The 22,435-nt window shown below is 43.2% G+C and overlaps 2 protein-coding genes across 10 annotated transcripts in view; one reads left to right on the forward strand and one right to left on the reverse strand.

The window, feature by feature from the left end:
• Nucleotides 1-22,435, reverse strand: part of CDH23 (cadherin related 23) — a 520,165-nt gene that overhangs the window by 120,138 nt on the left and 377,592 nt on the right. For all 6 annotated transcript variants that reach the window (XM_048859456.2, XM_075130881.1, XM_048859457.2 and 3 more), the window contains 5 exons: nucleotides 5,784-5,844; nucleotides 4,620-4,768; nucleotides 2,892-3,027; nucleotides 1,846-2,234; nucleotides 1,643-1,744 (listed from right to left, as the gene is read on the reverse strand). In XM_048859456.2, coding sequence (XP_048715413.2) covers nucleotides 1,643-1,744; nucleotides 1,846-2,234; nucleotides 2,892-3,027; nucleotides 4,620-4,768; nucleotides 5,784-5,844 — 837 coding nt within the window. The remainder of the gene's footprint in view (nucleotides 1-1,642; nucleotides 1,745-1,845; nucleotides 2,235-2,891; nucleotides 3,028-4,619; nucleotides 4,769-5,783; nucleotides 5,845-22,435) is intronic.
• Nucleotides 12,146-21,243, forward strand: C7H10orf105 (chromosome 7 C10orf105 homolog). 4 transcript variants are annotated; one of them, XM_048859467.2, is made up of 3 exons: nucleotides 12,146-12,362; nucleotides 14,394-14,584; nucleotides 18,227-21,243. In XM_048859467.2, exon 3 carries the CDS (start codon nucleotides 18,232-18,234, stop codon nucleotides 18,649-18,651), a length of 420 nt encoding a protein of 139 aa, XP_048715424.1. In that variant the 5' UTR covers nucleotides 12,146-12,362; nucleotides 14,394-14,584; nucleotides 18,227-18,231; the 3' UTR covers nucleotides 18,652-21,243. The 4 variants fall into 4 exon arrangements, with proteins under 4 accessions (XP_048715424.1, XP_048715426.1, XP_048715425.1 ...); XM_048859469.2 differs by having other exon boundaries at nucleotides 14,398-14,584; XM_048859468.2 differs by having other exon boundaries at nucleotides 12,146-12,300.

Below are 22,435 nucleotides of genomic sequence, written 5' to 3' on the forward strand. Positions count from 1 at the left end.
ATTGGAGTCCTTTAAACCACAGCATACTATCCTCAAATGACATCCAGTGTCTGATTTAAATCAAAAAGAAGAAAATTAGGAGTTAAAATCTCTAGATCAGATCCTTAGCTGGTATAAATCAGTATAACTCCACTACCTTTACACTAAGGATCTGACCTGTAGTTCCAATCCTTAGTAGACCTTTTGTGTCAGGTGTTGTAGCATATATGACCTACAAGTTGCTCGAAGATCATAAATCTTTGCAACCCCAAGGACAATGGTGGTATTCAGGAAGGAGTGCCAACTACACAGTTATACTATCAAATATTGTAGACCCCAAATTTTACCTACCTGAAAACTGTTTTAATCTGGTGAGGAATCTCCTCCAAACTCTAAATATTTCCTTTTTGAAAAGCCCAGCACTCTGTTATGTAGAAATTAAAACACCACATCCCATGTTTATGTACAAGGCCCTATAAAACAGGGCTCTTTTACTTGCTAATTTTCTGGAGGGCTTGGCAAGAGTGCATTGCTTGGTTTGGGAGTGAGATCAAAATCATATGCCTAGGTCCCAACCAAGAGACCTCACGGAGGTTATTCAAGGAAACTTCAGGTTGACAATCACCTCACCATACACCCCATGAGTTAGGAGTCCAGGAGATAGCACTGCAGAGAGTTGCCAGGAAGAGAGAGAGAGGAAGGTGTGTGCAAAGAGAAAAGGGAAAAAAAGAAAGTTGTGTGACCATCCTTATAGTTTGTGGGCATTCTGTTGATATGGGGGAAAGCTCTTGGAAGCGTGGTGAGCACTGTGCTGGCATGGTGGAGACCCCAATTATGGTGGTGTGGTGGGCATGATGCTGCCACGGCAGAGCCCCCAGTCTTAGTACTGTTAGAAGAGGGGCACGACCACAAAAATGATTTGTGTTTAGTAGAAAATGCACATCTGAAAGTACCTGGCTGGATGCAGACCAGGCACATTACAGTGGAGATTCACCTGGCCCTTGGGGAAGTGGAGAGGAAGAGAGGTGAGATTGTGAGTTGCAAAGCTACTAGAGTGCTACCTCCTCAGGGAGCTGTAGTTGCAAGCTTCCAAGGAAGCCACTGCAGCCTGTCCTCCCAGCAGTGCCGCCCAGAGGATTCAGGGGGCCTGAGGCAAAGCAAATTCAGGGGCCCCTGCCATAAAAAAAGTTCGTTTTGCCACCCCAAGCGGTGAAGAGAAAAAGAAAAACCCAAGTCGTGCGGCCACAGAAAGGAGAGGACAGGAGGACCCACCGCTGAATTGTTGCAGAAGACTGAAGCGGAGCGATTGAGTTGCTGCCGAAGTGCTGCCGACGAGGAAGAGAGGGACTGAAAGACCTACCACCAAATTGTTGCCAAAATTGCCCCCGCTCTGTCTGCGGGGCCTGGGGCAAATTGCCCCCACCCCCTCTGGGCGGCCCTACCCAGCAGGGCAGCTGCACTCTGGGGAGATGGATAAAGATTAAGCGGGTCAGAAGTAAGAAACAAAAGGAAACCCTTCAAAAGGAGAGGTAGTGATGGCTGGCTGGGGTATTCCCTCCCAAACAAGAGAAATAAGATGATGTTCTCGTGTAGTCAGCTCTTGTTTGGCTTGTAGCAGGTCTAGGATAAAGGACTACTGAGAAAACAGCTAAAATCCACTCACCACAGTAGAGTCAACCTTTGGTCCCCCATCATCTGCCACTACTGTTAAAGTGTAGAAATCCCCCTTCTCTCGATCCACCTGGCCTTTGACTGTGATGACACCCTACCAGGGACAAACAATGACAAAGATCATGAATACCCATGTCGTGCTTACTGCTCAAGCACCTAAAGCCTTGGCCGGATCGGCCACTGTTAGCTACGTACAGTGATTCCATTGATCTTGAACAGGGACAGTGCCTGAGTATTGGTGTTAGGGTCAAACTTGTAGGTGATCTGGTTCAGGTTGTCAATGGAGCGTGCGAGGACGCGCAGCACCTCCGAGCCTGGGGGAATGTTCTCTGTGATCACTGCCTCATAGGTGAGGTTTGAGAACTGCACAGCCTCATCCATTTCATTCAACAGGCTGACATAGACGCTGCAGAAACCTTGGTTGTTGGGGGGTGCCTGGTCTGTGGCAGACACATTCATCAGGTAACTGGTTTTTGTCTCATAGTCCAGGTAGTCGATGGTGGTGATGAGGCCAGTGCTCTCATCAATTTCAAACTTCCCCTCAGAGCCAGACAGGATTTTATAATTCACCAGACCTCCATTCCCTGAGGGAGGAACAAATGATCAGAGTTAGACTGGACTTCACAGAGAAGCAGACAAGGCCACAGGACCCCTAACTTTGCCCAGCAGGTCAACTTGCTGAAAGCCTGAGGGGTGCCCCTAATCTATTTAAAATGAAAGAGGTTACAGATATTCTTATATCTAATATGGAAGTGCAGCCTGAGTCCCAGAATGTAATGTTCCATCTTAATCTGAGTTAGCCGAAGCACTTTAAGCCAAGACAGGTTAACCCCACACACAGCACAGCTGGTTTTATCATTTCTTTTACTGTTTCAGTGACTTTCCCCTCTAAGCTGCCCAAAGGTACTAATGAGATGGTATGACAGACCTCCTCCCTTTCCTGAGAAGGCTTGGGACAAAGCAATGGCTAAATGTCCATCTATCAATGGACTGGCCTCTCTGCTGTCTGGAGTAAAAGAATCCCAAATCAGAGGAACTGGACTGGTCAGAAGCTGCAGGCTTTAGTCTCCCTAACCTCTCTCTTATTTCAGGCACTAATCTGCATCCTTCGCACTCCCACATCAAGAGTGGGGAAAGAGAGGCAAGAATCCACTCACACAACCAGAGACAGATGGTGTGATCCCACAAGGGGCTGGGGAGCAGTGGTGGCAGATTTTTGCAGCTCACCACAACGTCCTTACCTGTGTCTCGATCTGTTGCCCGGACAACTGCGACAGAAGTTCCAATCCCTGCCGTCTCTCGCAGCCCCAGACGGTTGTACTGCCGTTGGGTAAACACAGGCACCTCATCGTTTACATCTTCCACATACACTATCACCTGGGGGAATCCCCAAAACAAACCATTAGTGTACTGCACACTGCCTGGAATTTGTCCTGAAGAAAACAATGAGGAAGAGGCTTCCCTGGCAGAAGGAGCTGCTCTCTTGCATTTCAAGGACTGTGAGCCTCTCCACAGACCAGTACTATTAGAACATAGATACACAAGCACTCCCCGCTTCAGTGGGCACCACTCGGAGAAGTTACAAGTACAAATCGTGACATTCCCCCATGAGTCCATCTCACGTAATTCCAATAAAAAGAAATAAAATATAGCTGGGAAGTTAATAGCAGCAATAAAGTGGTTGCCCAATTTTGTGGGTTTTTTTGCCAACTCATTGCCACATTTGTGAATTACGTGAGTTTACTTTATTTGCTGGGGAGATGGCAACCACTAGTTCAAACCCTGGTAGAGTTGACTCGGCCCTGCCTCCTTCTGAGGTAGACACAATTTCAATTCTAGGCACTTTACTGTGTGAGAGTCAGCGGGACGAGACCTTAAAAAGTGAGATCCTGTTTGTGCCACATAGGCATTAATGATCCTGTGTTAAATTTTGTAAGTGTTGCGGTCCACTCCAGTGTGTAGACCAAAATATACTTTCTCCACGAAAGGTGTGCTGCAGACTCGCTATCTGATAGCTTGTTCCTGGCCTCCTCTTCCACAGCTGAATGGTGGTGTTTGTATATAGGCCTCAATCCTATAATTGCATCCACATAGGCAGATTCCTGCATCCATGCAGAAGTCTGCTGAAGTCAGTGGGTCTGCATGCTACAGAGGTTCACCTACATGGATCCGACTGCAGGATTGGGGCTTGGATCATGAAGTTCTTTGGGATTCTTCAAGAAGAATGGAGTTGTACCAATAACGAATATTACTACTACTGAGGTCTGTTTTATTTAAATATGTCACTGGCCACACACCTGTATTTTCAGACAGATCAAGAGTACAGCTACCTTACAAAGCTACAATGTGAAAATAGAAAAAGGAAGCTAAGTAAGCAAGACTGTACATTCAAAAAGGAGGAGGGAAATTTCCATACCTGGACAAATACTGGGCAAATGTAACCATACAAGTAAACAGTTTTTCAATATCATGTTGTCTGTGTATGCATATTGTGTTCTGAAGTGATTATGTATCTTCTTTTTTCTAACTTGTAACTAAATAATTTCAGCATAACACGTTTCTAATCGCTTGAAAAAAATTCCCTTTGCTGAGGATTCTCTTGCCAATTTTCAGCCTAATTACGTTATGAAATGGCACAGAAAAATATCCTCCACCCAAAAGCAGTACCCATAGAATTTCCATCAGTCATTTCTGCAGCACTTTGCTGACATTTACACCTCTGCTGACACTGCACCGCAATGAGTGGAAATTACCAACATTTGATGAAACCACTGTAATATTTTGCACTAAAAACGTTTCACAAAGTTTTGTCTGGTTTTACCTTTACCCTCTTGTTACTCTAGGCCCAGGCATGAGCTCTTCATCAATTCTGCTGATCCCCCACATTCACCCAGTGCCAACCTTACTCTGATGTAGCTCCTCACTGGTTCTGCAGCACCCCTCCACCTTAACCTCAGTGATGTCCTTACCCTAACGGAGCTCTTCATTGATCCTTGTTCACTGTTGTAGGCTTCTACCTCAAGGACATGGGAGGAATTGTTCTCTCTGTCCAGGTGCCGTAAGCCCCGCATGACCAGCCCACTGCTGGGGTTGATCCGAAAGTGGTTGTAATTGTTTCCTATCAGTAAACAAACAAAACATAACAAAGTACATATCAATCAGTTTTCCAAGTGGAACAAACATCATGGGATCCCCACACACAGCAAAGTAGAATTGTGGAAAAATGACTCAGTGGTGATACTTGTGTAGTTAATTACTGGAATGGGCATACATCCCCACAGCATTTGTTCATTGCCCTTGATAACCAAGCTTCATCCATACTAAGCACAACTCAGAACAACTTTTAAAGCTGGTTTAACGAGAAGAATTTAATCCCCATCCACACTACAGAGAAACTGTACTAATGAAACCATTTTCAACAAAATGTGCTCAGGAGACTTCCTTTCCCTTTGCAGGACCCAATCAAGGCTCTAAAATGTGGTTGTGACAAGTTAAAAAAAAATATGTTGTGTGGCTGCATATCACAGTTATTCCATAAAACGGCTTAAGAGGTAGTAATGTGGAGCAGACTGTAATGGGTCAGTGTAAATGCAGGGTAATTATACTGGAGTAGTGCTTTTTGAGAGCTAACTACCACTAATTCATATATCGGGAAGTTTTACATCAACATGCAATTACTTATCCTTACTCCTTTGGATTCATATTTAAAACATATGTTGTTAGAATTTAGGTGCATTAATTACATTATTATGCGGTTACCCATCTCAGTGATATAGGTAATAATGTCTATCTTATAGCTATTGCAGGTATCAAAAACCTAAACGACAATGCAATCAGAGTGTAACTGCAGTCTAACTACAGTTACCATAGCATAGTCCAAATTGTCAAGGACTTATCTCTTCCAACCATAAGTATTAAAATGGATGGGGAAGAGAATGATGAAGTTTAATACATAGGTAAAGAGGTGTTTCTGTAGCTGTAGGGCAGGCCAAAGAAGGCCAAAATGTGATGAAAAAGTTACATCATGCAAGTTTGCCAGTGTGCTTATCTGGCCAAAAGGTGATAGCAAAACTTCAGTTAACCAAATCACACGGACACACAATTCCCTGTTGCAAACAGGCACCTAGACTTACCCCTGACAATCCTGTACCACACTCTCCCATTAACACCTTCATCCGCATCTGTGGCTTTCACCTTCAAAAAGAAAAAGGAAGCCAGTAAAGGCCAGTGATTTTCAGATTGTACCAGAAGCTCTCTCCTTCTCCTGCTCTTATGCAAGGCCAAAAGCAAAAGTCCACAGATACACAGGATTGTCTTGTTTCCCCAAATCCTCTGGGTCACAGGGGCACATCTTTAAATGTCCCTGTTTCCCAATGGGTTCAGAATCAGAGGCGCCCGTCCCATCTGGAAATCTCAGCTCAACTATGGTTTAAGTTTTAAGTGTATGGATAGACTTTTCTGTTGCTCTGTACTGGCAGTGAGGAAGCATTGCTGGTCTGCTCTGCCTGTGGCAGAAAGTAAATATATGAAATTCAATAAGGACAAATGCAAAGTACTGCACTTAGGAAGGAACATTCAGCTGCACACATACAAAATGGGAAATGACTGCCTAAGAAGGAATACTGCAGAAAGGGATCTGGGCATCCTAGTGGATCACAAGGTAAATGACTCAACAGTGTAACACTGTTGCAAAAAAAGCAATCATTCTGGGATGTATCCAGCAGGAGTGTGATAAGCAAGACACGAGAAGTAATTCTTCCTCTTTACTCCACGCTGATTAGGCCTCAACTGGAGTATTGTGTCCAGTTCTGGGCGCCACACTTCAGGAAAGATATGGACAAATTGGAGAAAGTCCAGAGAAGAGCAACAGAAATGATTAAAGGTCTAGAAAACATGACCTATAAGGGAAGATTGAAAAAATTGGGTTTGTTTAGTCTGGAAAAGAGAAAACAGAGGGGACATGATAAGTTTTCAAGTACATAAAAGGTTGTTACAAGGAGGAGGGAGAAAAATTGTTCTTAACCTCTGAGGACAGGACAAGAAGCAGTGGGCTAAACTGCAGGTTTAGTTGAACCTTAGGAAAATCTTCCCAACTGTCAGGGTGGTTAAGTACTGGAATAAATTGAGAAGGGAGGTTGTGGAATCTCCATCATTGGAGATTTTTATGAGCAGGTTAGACAAACACCTGTCAGGGATGATCTAATACTTAGTCCTGCCATGAGTGCAGAAGACTGGACTAGATGACCCCCCGAGGTCCCTTCCAGCCCTAGGATATATATAGTTAGCCTAAGCTAATTGGATACCCCAAGGTTCCACATGACTGATGTTTATTAACACATTTGTTAATTATCTGGAAAAGGGGGAAACATCTGTAGATAACACAAAGTAATTTAGGTTGGCTAAGACTAGGGAAGATGCCAAAGAACTTCAGAGGGACCTAATAAAGCTTGCGGAACTGGCAGCATGACGACAGATGAAATTTATTCTTGACACATGCAAGGAAATGCACACTGGAAGAAATAAGTTGAATTTCTCCAACACATTGCTCTAATGATTTGGGAAAGAGACCTGAGTGTCACTACAGACAGCGCAATGAAAACCTCTGCTCAATGTGCAGCAGCTGCTGTCAAGGAACAGACAGAATGTTAGGATATACATAAACAATGGGATAGAAGATAACACTGAAAATGTTATAATGACATAATATATGGCTATGGTATGCCATCACCTGCAGTACTGAGTTCAGTTCTGGTCAACCTATCTCTAAACAGATACAGCAGAAACAGAGAAGGTGCTCAGGTGGGTGACAAAAATGACAATCAGCATAGAATGACTTCCAGATGGAGAGAGACCGGGGCTGCTTAGTTTAGACTGGGGATGAATAAGAGAGGGAATGAATGAAGTATACAGCAGTGAATGGTATAGAAAAGGGAAAATAGGAGCACTCACCTGACCTTTCCCATAATGCAAAATAAAGGTGACATTAAATTAACTTAAATGGCAGAAAATTTAAAACTGATAGAAAGAAATATTATTTATGCAATAGAGCCAGTAAACTTTGGACTCAAATCATAGAGCTATCATTAAAGCTTCATGTAGATGATGAGACCATCCACAGTTACATTAGGTAGGATATATTATATATATTATGCTATATGTTAAATAGTTTGCCCTAAACCTTTATGGTTTAGGGCAAAAACACCCTAGTTGAGGGGATTGTGAAGAAATGTCCTTTCTTGGCAGGTTATTCCATAATTGTCCATTATGGGGTTTTTTTGCATCATGCTCTGAAGCATCTGGCTCTGGCCAGTATCGGAGACAAGTTACTGGACTGGATGTATCACGGGAGGATAATTCCTATGTCCTAGATGTATAGTATTGAATGAAATGTTGCCAAGCACTTAGGAAGACTTTACATAATGGGTCCACCTGGTGTTTCTATGGAACACTGCAGGGTTTCCCCTCCTCATGAGCACTTTCCAGGAACCCACCCCCAAGCATCCTTCTTGCCCCGCCTCTGCCTGACCTGCAGAGCTGCTACAGCAAATCTGCCCACACCACAGCTATTAGCAGCCTTCAAGCAGGATACTGAGGGGGTGGAGTGCATGATTGTCTAATGGCCCAGATGAATCAAAATTTTCTAATTTCCTTTCAAGAAGAGAAACAAATGCCCCTCTTCTCCCAATATGCAGAGGAAAAACAAGTGTAAATTGTGGCTATTGCTTTGCAAAATGACTGAAGTGAAAAATATGCATGAATGCACAGGAATTTGGGGAATTTCTCAAACATTTTTCATGGGCTGTTTTGCCATGTAGGTATAAAGGTTTTATTCTGCCAAGACTGTATGTTTTGGCTGAAAATGTTACTGAATATTCTGGTTTAACAAAGCAGAAAGGGGATTTGCAACAAAAACTCCCACAACCTCAAATCATCCAGCATCCTTCCTGTGTCACACTCAGACCCATGTCTCCGCTTCAGCGCCTGTCCAGTCCATATCCCACAGACACGCACCTTATAGCACAACTCAAAGTGTCCCCATTCCCTCTCCTCCATGCTGAGAAAAATACGATTATTAGACATTTCTAGCTGCAAGCACAAAGCTAGTTTTTCTGCTGGCAAAGGGCTGGCCAATGCACTCTGCTGCCTTTTCAGCTCCCCTTGCATGGTCTAATTTTCAAAGCACAACTTAGCTTGGTCTGGGTCCATTTTTACTTACCCCTGAGCTCATTTGGTCTGAAAAGGGGACCTATTTCCTAGTGAAAAGTGTGTAAAATATAGCATATTTTGGGATGATCTGAAACTATTTTCAAATTAGTAAGGACATGGGGGAAAAGCTCACATTTCAAGCAGCTTTGACGTTCCTGCCAAGCAAACTATTTAACATGCCTGTGCCATCAGGCTTTGAGTCTGTGAGCTCATTTCTGGGACAGGATTGCATTGGCTCTCCTGCATCAGCAGGAGAGTGAATTTGTGTGGGGGGGTGGAGGGTGAGAAAACCTGGATTTGTGCTGGAAATGGCCCACCTGTTGATCACTTTAGATAAGCTATTACCAGCAGGACAGTGGGGTGGGAGGAGGTATTGTTTCATATTCTCTGTGTGTATATAAAGTCTGCTGCAGTTTCCACGGTAAACATCTGATGAAGTGAGCTGTAGCTCACGAAAGCTCATGCTCAAATAAATTGGTTAGTCTCTAAGGTGCCACAAGTACTCCTTTTCCATTGGCTCTCTGTTACCATGCCTGGATATTACAAACCAGATAAAATAGAGGGCACTATGGATCAGAGATCTATGTCCGCTGGCTGATAATTCTTAAGCATATCCAGAATGTCTATGTGGTGATATCAACTTGCCTTCTAAGATGCTGGAGCTCCCTTCTCAGAAAAGCTGACCAAAAGAGAGGAGTCAGAAGAGGCAGTGGTGAGGAAAACCAGAGGAAAGGGAAGAAGAGAAAGATTCTTAGCAGAGTTTAATGCAGTTCCTTGGGCTGCCATGCAGTGGGTGTGTTTAACGAGAAAAAGATTTCAGTTTTACAGTGAAGACAAAAAGGAGCGATTTTCAGAGCCCATAGAAATTAAAGGGAATTGGGCATCCAGATCTCCTAGGCCAAGGTGAAAATCCCACCCAGAAAGATTTCCTCATCCACCTTCTGCACAGGATGTTTTTTCACAGCTCATCCCAGGTTATTTGATAAAGCCACAAGGGCAGGTATGCCCTGCGGGGAGATGTGCAAAATGGGTCAGCAGGTGAAAAGAGAGAGCTTTGGCTCTACAGCGATTGGCTTCCATCTGCATTTGTTAAGCTATCTGTTTTCTTATAAACTTGTTCGGCTGCACTGCCCAGCTTCGCCCTCTGCTGGAACTTCTGGTGAAATCGCAATCAGGTGCTTGCAATGCCACTAAAATGACCGTGAAGCAACAAATCCAGCATTATGGACTTTAAGCAGAGGATTAAGGAGAATGGAAGGTGGGCAGGGAGAAATATTTGGTTAAACAAAGAGTCAGATTCAAATATCCTTATTCATGGTGAGTAGTAACTTACTCTTCAAATAGTCCCGTTGATTTCAACAAAAGCTACTTGTGCAGTAAGCTACTACTCCTGGGGAGTGAAGGTGGAACAATCTGGCCCAAATAAATTTGATACTTCTCAAAATGTAGGAAAGGCACAAACCAAAATCCACTTTTCTAATAGGATAGATTTTTAAAGTTTTCTACAGTATGAAAATCCTGCTTTAAAGCTGCTAAAGGCAACTTGCCAACAACTATTTGTGACTTTTTCTGCTTGTTTTCTACATGAGAAATTTAGATCTAGTCTTCCCTGTTCTCTCCTGAAAGATTCTGTTGCTGACTGGAGAAGCAGCAGGATTAGGACATCACAAGTAACAACAGACAAAGCTGAGCAGCTGAGAGGGGCAGGGCTATTTAGTTGGACGGCTTAAATGTTAAAACCCATTTAATTCAAAAGGGTGGAAACACTTGGGAGAAACAATCTCTTTTGAAAGATACAACATTCCTTCTTTTGCAGCCAGTTCTGTGGTGAGTGCTCCAGAACAAACTGACAAGACAAGATGAGATACTCCCGGTATTTCTAAAGTAGATAGCAGGGAAAAAAAAACCTTTAAAAAAAACGCCTTTAAAAAAAACTGTCAGGGCTTCTTTGCATATCAAAAAGCAGAAAGAATACACAAAGAATTTCCCTTTTGCAGGTTACCTTTAAAAGAGGGACCAATAGATACAGGACAGAAGAGAAAGGCCAAAAACAGGTAGTAAAAGGAGAGAGAGTTAAGCAGGAGAAAGAAAAAGCAAAGAAAGATTAGGGAATTATTTTGAGGAAAGGAAAATAGAAGAATGAAAAGAGTAGAAGAGAAAGTGTGTTTGAGAGAGAAGAAGAGAGTGCAAAGGAAAGAGGCCTGCTTCCATTCCTCCCCCTCCCCCAGCTGCTGATCCCAAATTGGCTCCCAGAGTAACCTAACTGACATTCAGTGAATAGCATCTAGCCACCAGACTGTACCATTCAAACTTTCCACAGGGGAAGGTGAGAGCTGCTTGAAGAATTACAATTTAGTCTGATATCCCTTCCCTAAAGGGACTACATCCAAACCTCCAAAAACAATACAATCCTAAGGAATGACCAAACGAGTTTGTTGATTCTAAAGTGCGGAGCTCTGTAGGTTTGGCTGGTTCATTTAAGTTGTTTTGGCTTTGTCTGTTCCTGCTATTCCCATCCTAGCTGCCATCTTTCCCCGCATCCTACCTTACCCCCCTCTTCCCTCCCCCAAGAAGTAAGGGACTGGAAGACAACAGAGAGCTATGGAAGGGCAAGCAGTAAGAGGGAAAAGACAGGAGAAGGTAGACAACCCTGTGCAGCTTGAGTATTAGTGAGAGTATTAGTACAAAGCCAGGGGACCAGCTGCAGCCTCATGGGATTGTCCTGAAAAGATAACAGCAGCTGTAGGAGCACACAAGGGGGAAAATGATCAATCAATGATCTGCGCTAACTCTGAAGAGCTATCCTGCAGCCTGCGTTTTGCAGCATTTCTTGACAGCTTCTAAGGGAAAGGTCAGTGCTCTCAGGTCCTTCTAATCTGGGCAGCCTATCCCCTCTTCCCATCTTTCAAGTTTGATTTCACAAAGATCTGGAGAAAAGCAAAAGGCTTTAAAGCAGCCAGGGCATGAGGATGTGAGATGGTCTCAGATGCTGCTAAAATAAGATGATCACAGTCAAACCTGATCATTCATGATCACGGTCTCCGTCCGGGAGGGAAACAGCTCTGTGAATGTATCACTTACTGGTCTGCAGGTAGGGTTTTGGGGCAGTGGGCTGAGGAGATTAGTCAAAGGGAAACATATTTTAAGTGATTGTTCTGCATTGATTAGGTACTAACATACTGAGATTTCTGAAACTTTGTATTTGGTAGTATAAAACTGAGCCACTGAATTTTACATCCTTCTCCAGATAGGTAAAAGGTGGTTTTTTGTTTGGGTTTTTTGCAGTTTCTTTTCCATATTAAGGAGAGCCGGGGACACTTTCCTAGCGTTCACCAATTTCAAGATGCAATGAGAAGGGAAGAGGAAAGCCCTTTTCCATCCACACTGTGTCACAAGTGCACAAGCCACTGAAAACGACTTTCTTCTAGCAGAAGATCAGAAATGGTGATGAGAACTTGTGAAAACGACTGCAAAAATGCACAAACCCACCCCAGACCTGCTATTTGGTGAGACCGAGGAGAGGAACTTTTTGTTCCATATTTTATGATGTTCCAAAACTATGACTTTTTCACTTTTGTTGCGAACATTTTACAAAATGAAACCCTTCACAACCTTCATCTGCGTGCTACAAAGATGTGATCTGAATCTGAATCATGGGCATATGCCAGTCACTTCATACTATATTTAATCAGATAGGGGCAATATTTTGTATGGTGACTGGCAGATTGTTTGCTCTTCAACAGGCCTTTTATTAATACTGCTGGATTTCACTAGCTAATTGTGCCTGCTGTGGGAGCAATCACAGAATGGCAACTCTGGTGTGCAGGCAGGGCTGGGAGGAAATGGAGTGGCTAGTATTTTTAAAAATACTGCTGGGCAAATACGTTGTTAACATATTTACAGAATAATTTATCCAATTAATTTCCATGAGATTTTACAAAAAAGAAATTAAATTAAATTCTAAATTATTTGCCACCTCTAGTTGTATATGTGGCTGGATTGAATTCCACTTTCAATTCCAATGAATACATGCCAATTTTATATATACCAGGCACAAGTTGCTCAGCAGTAGTACAAAACTAATTTCAAATTGCTAGCTGCAGCACTGGCCTGAATCTATCTGTTACCCAGAGCAGCCATTTCCTCCTGCACGGAACAGTGAACTGATGAAGGCCTTTGACTTTGTGTGGTAGCAAAGTGTCCCGCTTAGTATGTGGTATATGGGAGAGGTTCCCCTTCCTGCTCTGAAAGCCATTAATATGGAAAGTCCTTCACTCTAGTGAGTACCACACAACAGTTCCCAGCACTAGCTAGCTTTGGGGTCCAGGCTCTGGCAACATCATCTCAGAGACAGAGAGAGAGAGAGAAGGGCATGCAGCTGGGGAAGGGATGAGAGAGGTACAAGCAACTAAGGGAGGAAGCGATGAGATATAGGAAGGATCTGCAGAAAGAGAGCAGGAATATTTCTTCCCATACCTGCGAGTCTGTTTTAGTTTACCTGTGGATTAGGATGAGCACTCAGCAGGCTTTGATGGGAGAAGGGAAATCAATACACCGTCTCAGGAAAATAACAGTGGACATTAAATTGAGAGTGGACATTAGAGTGGAGGAAAACAGACATAATGGCAATACAGACTGTGCACAAAGTTGTCTGATTTATCAGAGAGATTCCATTCTTCAGTTCAGAGCTCAGGGGCCAAATGCACTCAATTACAGCAGTGTAAATTTGGAGCATCTCCATTCAAGTCAGTGGAGTTGCAAGAACACTAGTTGTAACCACGAGCAGATATGGCCTACACCTGCTAGCACAAGTGACTTATGTTTGCAAATCCCTTTGGGTATTCTCAGCCTGAGATACTGGATATTGGCTGTGCAGCACTCTATACTGTCAAGCGCAAGAATTCAAAGCTCTTGAGACAGATCTCCACAAATGAAATTCGCTTAAACTCTAACACATTTTGGTTTTTTTTTCTTTGCCTTCTGGTTTTTGAACCTCTGTGCTGTACATGGGTTCATGTTTTCAAGCTTGGCTCTGCAACCGTGAAGGCTAGGAATTTTCTTTTTCTTCCTTCCTTCCTTTTGAAAGCTGAGATTCTCATGTAATGACTTGAATCCAGGGACTGGGTCCTTAAGAAAAAATACCAAATATTGCAAGATTTGAAACAGAATCACAAGAGCTGGCAAGACTAATCTCTGGTAGTGTTCACGTGAGCCAGAACCCTGTGAATCATGCTGAGAATACCACTCTGGAAATCAAAAGGATTCCCAACTGACTCAGTCAGTGGAAGGAGGACATGACTCAAAACCTCCCTCACCCCCGTGGATGGCTGGGAATGGAACTGCCACTGAGGCCATGTGAAAGGAGTGCTTTGGGTCACTCTCCAGTGAACACTGACAATAATGCTGGTGGTATCCCTGGGGGGCACTCAGCCACTTCTCCAATGGAGTTGTGGTAGCACGGCAGGGATGGCAGGGTGAGGGGGTGTGACGTCTGGAAAGTCTGCATTTTTTTAACATGAAAAATCTTTCCACTGAAGGTAGGCAGCTGGAAACCTCCAGAAGCACATCTGAACTTTGTGAAGAGGACTTCTGACCTTTCAACTTTGCCACGTGCTAAAGGAAATAATCTGATCTTGTGTAGGTAATTCGGTTCATGTGGTTTTCTTGGAGCTCTCCAAGTGAAGTCTGAGCTGTTTTGGCCGCAGCAGGGCAGCTTTGGAAACTACAGGTAATGTGGTGGCTTTTCCCTACTTGTATTGAGGGCAGTTTCTCCATCTGAAATAATTGTGAATAAACCCCTTTCATGAGAACCAACAGAAGGTGCGGGAAGGGCAGAGGCTGAAACAAAAGCAAACACATATCTTACCAACCTGAAAAAAGAATTCCATTGATGGGGGAAGGGACCGCCTCAGATCTGACATGACATTTAGTAAGATAAATAGGCCTAAGAAGCGATCTAGGGGAATGAGATTCTGACAGTGTCACAGGGGGACTGCATTATAGCTGTGTACATTGAATCTTAAGTCTGGTCACTCTCTATATGTTCTTCATCATACTAAATAGACACCGTCAGCCACAAGTATTGTTAGGGAGGGACTGGTTGGTTAAGTCATTATTAATGCTGGAATATGATGTGATTGCTTAATGATTGAGAGAGAGAGAGAGTGTATGTATGTAAAATGCTGTTGTCTTTTTTATTATAATTAATAGATATGCCTTAAAACTTTATAGACATTTAAAAAATTGTGGATTTTTATATTTTCACGTGTTTAAAAATGTTAGGACTGCATATTGTGGCATTCTAGAGTATTTGTATAGCAAACATTTTGCAATCGTGATTTAATCTTTGTAGAAATATGCAGCAGAATATTTTTCCAACTCTCAGTGTCACTGGTGTCAGGATATAGTGTTGTTCACACGCAGAATGGATTTGCTATATTGGATGTAGGGATTAAGCTAAAAGCTGCAAGTAAGCATGACTTAGCATAGTCACTTTTCCTGCTTCTCTCATAGAAATGGGGAGTTAGACTGTGAGTTGGATAGCTCCTCCCCAGCCACCTTGATAACTGTCCACCATGTCTGTTTCAACAGTACAAGCCTCAAGCTTCTATAAAAACAGCCATTTAAATGTTAGCTTCATAGATAAACCATCAAGGATATATGTGGGAAATATCCTATATCGTTCTGTGCATGTTGCTTGATTCAGCTTTCATTTGGATAAATTCATTATATAGTTAAGTCTCTCCACTGACTTTTACACCTGGGAGTTGCCTCTTTATCAATGGCTACCAGCACTTCCACTGAAAACCACCAACTGCAGCCTAACTCTTAGCTGTGGGTCAGACGTTGGCCCAGTTTTGCCTGCTTTGCACTGCTCTGGCAATGCAAAGCAACAATAATGCTGGCTTAGATGGCTGGTGAAGGATCCCACTAGCATGGGGGATTTCCTGAGTGATACCGAGCTGCTGTAGCTGCCCCTAGGCTAACTTCTTTACTGGTCCTCAGTGTAGGGGGCATGACTGGGGATTTTTTTTTTTTTATAAGCTGGCTAAGGTGTAAAAATTTTGAAGGAAACTAACTCATTAGCCTGATATGAAAAACAGGGTTCTAAAGATAAAGAGAGAAAAAGATAGTCTTGTGGCTAAGGCATTGAACGGGATCAGGAGATCTAGGTACAATTCCTTACTCTGCCACAGATTTCCTGTGTGACCTTGGACAACCACAGAATCTCTCTGTCCCTCAGTTCCCCATCTGTAAAATGGGGATAACAGTACTTCCTTTGTATGTCTTGCTTATTATAGGCAGGGGGGCAGCATTGCCTATTATTAAGTGTACCAGGCATTTTGCATTATAAGTTGCTGTTTTCACTTACTTATAACTTTGTCAAACTTCAACCATCTGGGCTGACATTTTCCATACTGGATGTCTGCCTCAGACTGAATTTGTTTGGAAAATTTCAGCCAAAATGGGTCAGCCATTTCTGGGAAATGAGGCTATGGAAGAGTACATTGTTTTGCTCATGTTAAATTCTTGAGACCTTTTCTTTGAAAAGCTCTCGCTCCCGTTTGGAGCAGGGACTTGAAATTTGGCAGGAGATGGCCTTTCTGTCAGGGATTGTGCCTTTGCCATCCCTATGGAAATCTGTCTTGATTTGGCCATGTTATAAGCCTTTCAAAAAATCGCAGTAATAGCGATGAAACCGCCTGGCAAAGAGTTCCATCTCCCTCTTCTGCTCGTCCACACATTGAATGACAACCTACTATTGCTATCAGTTACTTCATGGTTGATCCACCCCCGCTGACCATGCATGTGGGTGTCATTTTGATGCCACATGATGGAATTTCTGTTTTTTCAGTTTGCGTTTTTTTAAAAAAAAAAAACAAGGACATTATCCATAAAACTACATTAAAATAACATTACTAAGTTTGCAAAGTCTAGCACTCAAAATCAAGAAAATGCCAGAATTAAGGTTGCCTGTGTATATGCATTATTGAGAGTCTTAAATGACATGATCACAAACTATTTTTTTCCACAGCAACCCTGCCCCATTCAGTGCACAGGATAGACAGTCCTCACTTGATGAACTGCTTATTCAAGATTTTGTTTTCTCCTCCTTGTTCACCATGTGGCCTCATGAATTATTGACTGTGTTGGGGCTTCTCAGGGCTACTGTAATATAATTATAATAAACCAATTAATAATAATTTTAAAAATATTTACCCAGCCCTTATATTTCTTGAAAATCCAAGCAACTCAGTGATGAAAAGAAATACATCTGAATTCTAAAATGAGTGTTTGAGAATGAGTGCCTTTAGAATGGCCTTGGTAGCAACATTTTCTGGAGTTTCACTGAAAAAATCCCAAAATTATCCGAACCTCCCCCCAATTATATTTGGTGAAAAATTCTGATGAATCAAAAAGACATTCTCTGTTTAAAAATGTTTTGATGGAAATGTTTCGACCAGCTCTAGTATTCCCTTACTTACACTTCGCTGCTGAGCTTTATATAATGGAGTTCCACTGGAATAGCCGCACTAGAGATGTGACACGCTAATTACCCAGGGCAATGCGGGAGGGGTGTGTTTTGCTCCACGTACCAATATGTGGCTATATATTCCCTTTAACAGATATTCCTGTCAGGGGGCTCTGTTGTTTTAAATATCTGTATTTTAGTTCAGTGCACAGAAACTGTATTTAATAGATCTAAATTCCACCTTTTGTTGCACTGTCCCTACTGGTGTCTTGGAACAAACAGTTCCATAACCTTATGACACAGGCTTGCAGCCCTGTACTTCATTTCTAGAGAGTCCAAACTCTGGACTATCAGCCAGGGTCATTTAATTGACTAAAAATAAAAAGCCAGCTGCTTGTTAGAAGGTGTCAGAGTTACGAGTGAAATGAGAAGACGTGCACTTTGCCCATGTGATGATGGGCCTTATGGAAACTTCACCTACCCTCACTTTTACTGGGGCCAGTGGAAGCTTCCTGCATCGTGTTTTTAGGTGCATTTTAGTACTGATGAAAGGTGCTGGGCTGGCAGCCTGGCAAACTGAAGTCTTCTCTTTATCCAAGGAACACATATATGACATGAATCTCACACACTGGCGTACTGATGTGCCTCAGCCCAGTTCTGGAGGAACCATCCTCTAAGGATAAGAAGGTCATTCCACTTCTAATCCCAAGTCATCGTAGTCCTCCTTGCTGACGTTACCCTCATCAGTGCCAACTGGCACCAGTCATGAGGGTGGTGTTGGTGATGTGCACACCTCTGTGGCCTGAGGCCATCAGTCAATTTTACAACAGCTATGGAACCGCTTCTAGATGGTAATAGTTTAAATCACCTTATTTCTGTTCATGTTCTGCATTGCAGGAAAGATGAACACAGAGGATGTTGGGAATGAGACCTCTCCAACACCTAGTATCCTTGGATTCCTTGTAACCACCACCAAGTTGGTCCCACTAAGTCCCGTGCCCCCAGGGGAGAAGCCAGACCCTTTGCCTATTATCATCGCACTCATCTGCATCTTTCTCCTCCTGGCTACCTGTCTTATCTTTGTCACTCTCTGCAAACCAGCAGCACTCGACCAGGCCCGCTATGGGCCACATGAGTGCATGCCCTACCACCCAGAGGATGCCAGTGAACCACAGCTAAGGTTCTGGAAGCGACTGGGCTCCCTAAGGCGTTCCATAAACAGCTTCAGGCGGACCCAGCCTGTCTCTCAGCACCATCGGACCTGCTCAAGAATGCCACCAGCCACCCAGGACTGGGACTTCATGGAGTCCACTAAAATGTGACAGCTGTTTCTCCACCATTCTGCTGCAAACACCAACTCATCTCATTGCACAAACACCCCATTCACTGCTATCAATGAGATCTCAAATCGTCCAATACCACTTTGCAGAGCACAGAGTCAGGGCAGAGACCTTGGGAGAGCAGAGTGGCAGCAATTCTCGTACCTACGGAAATCTCTCAAGGAGTCCCACAGCCCACAATGTGGGAGCATGAAGTTTGTAAAGACCAGCTGATGGAACCAGATTACACCAATGTGGTACTGTTTCTTGGGACCCTACAATCTGGAACTAACCAGCAGTGAGTGACATAAGACCAGCAACATCTGCTGGGGAAAGCATTTGACAGAAGGCATCACTAATTCTAAGGCTCCTTGCAAAGTGTCTCCCTGGGGTTAAGGTGTCTATTTCTCCAAGTTTTGGTAGTTTGAAGTTTTTCCTCCATCTCCTTTACTGTAAAGACCCAGGGGTGCACATGCTGATGTTAAAATATCTGCCCTCTGTTCATTAACAGAAGCATTAGGGTATGTCTACATGTAAACCACAACAGTGGCACAGCTGCATCTCTGCAGTTGCATTCCTATAAGGCTTCAGTGAAGACACTACATACAACAACAGGAGGGGTTCTCCCATTGGCATAGGTACTATGCCTCCCAGAGTGGCAGTAGCTAGGTCGATGGGAGAATTCTCCCATTGACCCAGTGCTGTCTAGAGTCAGGGTGGGTATATCGGCTTATATATCGGCTTAACTGTGTCACTCGGGGGTATGGATTTTTCACACCCCTGAGCAACATAGTTATAATGACCTAATTTCCTAGTGCAGACCAGGCCTTAGCCATTACAGCTCTTAGTTCATGGAGAATAGACGCTCTCAAAGGTTTTGCCAAAGTCAGATAAAGACCCCAAACACAACTGTTTTACTTATGAAGAAGCACATGGTCCCTGTAAGTCAGGTGTGGGACTGTGGCTAAGTGGCCCTGTTCAGTTCACTGTATATACCCTGAGCCAGTACAGGTGGAGGGAAGCAGACCCAGTGCAAGGCACTGTGTTGAATTTGCAAGGAGGTGATGGGAGGAAGTGCCTTGCAGGTGTTGCATTCAGACCAGATCTCCCTTCAAATATTCAGCAATAGCTGATTCAGCACTTGGGCTGCCACCATTTTAAAGTTTGTTCTCTGGGACAAACAGGTCATGGCCTGATGCTGAGCCACCGTGTCACATCCCCCCACCCATGCCACCCCACAATGCTGTGATACATCACTGCCACCTTGCGTAAAAACATAACATGCTGACATTGTGTCAGTCTGGATGTTTTCTAGGAACCAATAATGTCCTTCAATCCTCACTTGCAACACATGTGCCATTTTAAAACAAGGACATACAAGCTGGGCTCCAAATGGTGCTGTTTGAGCACACTTTGTGGTGGAGGGCCCCTGCGCCTTGTGAGGGAGAAGACAAAGAAGGGAAAAAACTAGTGAGGATACTGGATCCCTCTCTAGGTCACAGAGAATAGGGAGTTCATTAACCCCTCTCCTCCCCCCATATTCACCAAATTCAAACATTTTCTTGAGGGCTCACTTATTTGCATCATCTGCATTAAGCACTAGCCTTTAATACTAGTAAGGAAAGTGAAATAAATGCTATTCTAAGCATTTCTGCTGGAAGCCTTGAGAATTTCTAACACAGGTGTCCCTGGGATCTTTTGTCTTTTAACCACTAACGATGCCCCTTTCTGGGACACACTGTGAAATGGAGCTTGAGGATGGGTGGAAGAGGATGTGAAATGGTGTTACTTCAGTTTTAATATGTGTCTTGAATATTGCAATTAAAATATTCAGGGTTGCTGTTTTCTGGTCTGAAAGGGGTAGGTCCAAATGACACCCATGGGAAGATTTCACAGATAGCTTAGAATATCAGGGTTAGAAGGGAACTCAGGAGGTCATGTAGTCCAACCCGCTGCTCAAAGCAGGACCAATCCCCAATTTTTGCCTCAGATCCCTAAATGGCCCCCTCAAGGATTGAACTCACAACCGTGAGTTTAGCGGGCCAATGGTCAAACCACTGAGCTATCCCTCCCCAGTTAGAAGGTGCTGCTTGGTTTCTTTTGAAGAATGTTGGGTAAGTCATGTAACATCTGTATCAAATGACTTGGGCAAGAGAGCAACAATCTCACTGGCTAACAAACACTGCGTCTAAGATGAGTGACCCAGGGTAAATCTATTACAGAAGTGTATTTCCTGAATTGACGTGTAGTCCTTTTAAGCAGATGTATTCCTTTATGTTTTCTATTGTATTTTACATTTTTGTGTCCTTACAAGCTTATTCTTTTAGCTGGTTTATTCTGGAACTGGGGCCTCATTATAATTCTGTAATGGTTTGGAGTTTGTGCATGGAAAATGTCTTCTCTCAGCTGGCCTATTCCTAAGCAGGTGTGTGCTAAATAAGCTCCACTGTACTCACTCTCTGTTCACCATGTAAAGTCTATGTACTCATCCTCGTGACACAATCTGTAGGTTGTTATACGTTTATATGTAATCATGGACTCCACAAATGTCTACTGAAAAACCACTTCAATAAATAAGCAGCAGGTTCAGGTAAACATGCTTGTGAATGCATTAAAAGGGCCTCTGGAGGGTTTCAACCACTGGCAAGTTGGCTGTGCAAGGATGAGCCCCTCATTTCTGCTGTAAAGGACATATGACTAGCACGGTAATCTACCTTCCCTTTCCCAAAGAAGTTCTCTAAAAAGGGCAGTATAAATAAACATAGCACGTTTCTATCTTAGGGACAGGTTTTCCAAAAAGCTCCACACCCGGCAGCTCCCATTTAGCTACTTAAATGAAGTGGCCATATTTTCAAAAGTGCTCAGTGCCTAGCAATGGAGACGCGCTCTTTCCACCGAGCATCTTGAGAACAATGAGAACTGCTAGGTTCTCATTTAGCCCGAAGGGTTCATGACACACAATTTAAAACACGGGGAAACATTAAGAGAAAGGAGAATGCATCTTCTTTAACTTACTCAGCTGTGAACATTTATTTTAAACGAAACCCACAAAATTATTTGTTTCCTGGGTTTGTTTATATCATCACTCTGACATCATTTAAACCCAGTTTAATGTATTTCATTTCCCTTTGGTTTTGTTTGAGGGAAAACAAGCTTTCCTGGAAGGTCATTAAAGCCTGTTTTACAGGCAAATTCTCTGGGATTACCACCTTCTTTCCTTTCCAGACTTTCATGTGCATTTCATTTCAGGGAGTATTTTAGAAAACATTGTACTGTCTTCTGTAGGAAAGCCGTGACTACCAGGTTCAGTTTTGTTTCCTAGTTATTATTGCGTTGCTCCACAATATGTTATTATCAAAAGACAGGCAATCAGAACAGTTTCTGCATAAACACAGGGCAATTGTCAAACATGTATGTTCCTTCTGTTTAAAAACATCTTTTGATTTGCAAACATATTTTTGTTTCAAACTCATCAAAAGGGGCTAATCCACGTGATGAGACAGGGGCCTGGCAAGTTTGATAAGGAAAAACAAAGTAAAACACATTTTGAAGGTAAAGTATGGCCAGTCTATGCTCATCCAGATCAAATCCATCAAATGAATGAAAATAGGGTTAAGTTATGGGATTGTGCAGACTACATGAATTCCCGTAGGGGGTCTGAACAGCATCACTACATTACCCCGAAGCAGAAAGTTAATGCTGTGGCTGCTCCTCCAGAAGGGAGAGGGCTGGTTACAAAGATGGGGAAAGTCCTTGGCACCCACCAAGATTCCTTTGTGCTTCCAGA

The sequence above is a fragment of the Caretta caretta genome, chromosome 7 (assembly GCF_965140235.1).
Source record: "Caretta caretta isolate rCarCar2 chromosome 7, rCarCar1.hap1, whole genome shotgun sequence".
In the NCBI taxonomy this organism is placed as follows: Eukaryota; Metazoa; Chordata; order Testudines; family Cheloniidae; genus Caretta; species Caretta caretta.

What these genes read in the sequence shown, in the direction of transcription:
- C7H10orf105 (XM_048859467.2), top strand. Translation starts at nt 18,232, where the DNA reads ATGAACACAGAGGATGTTGGGAATGAGACCTCTCCAACACCTAGTATC.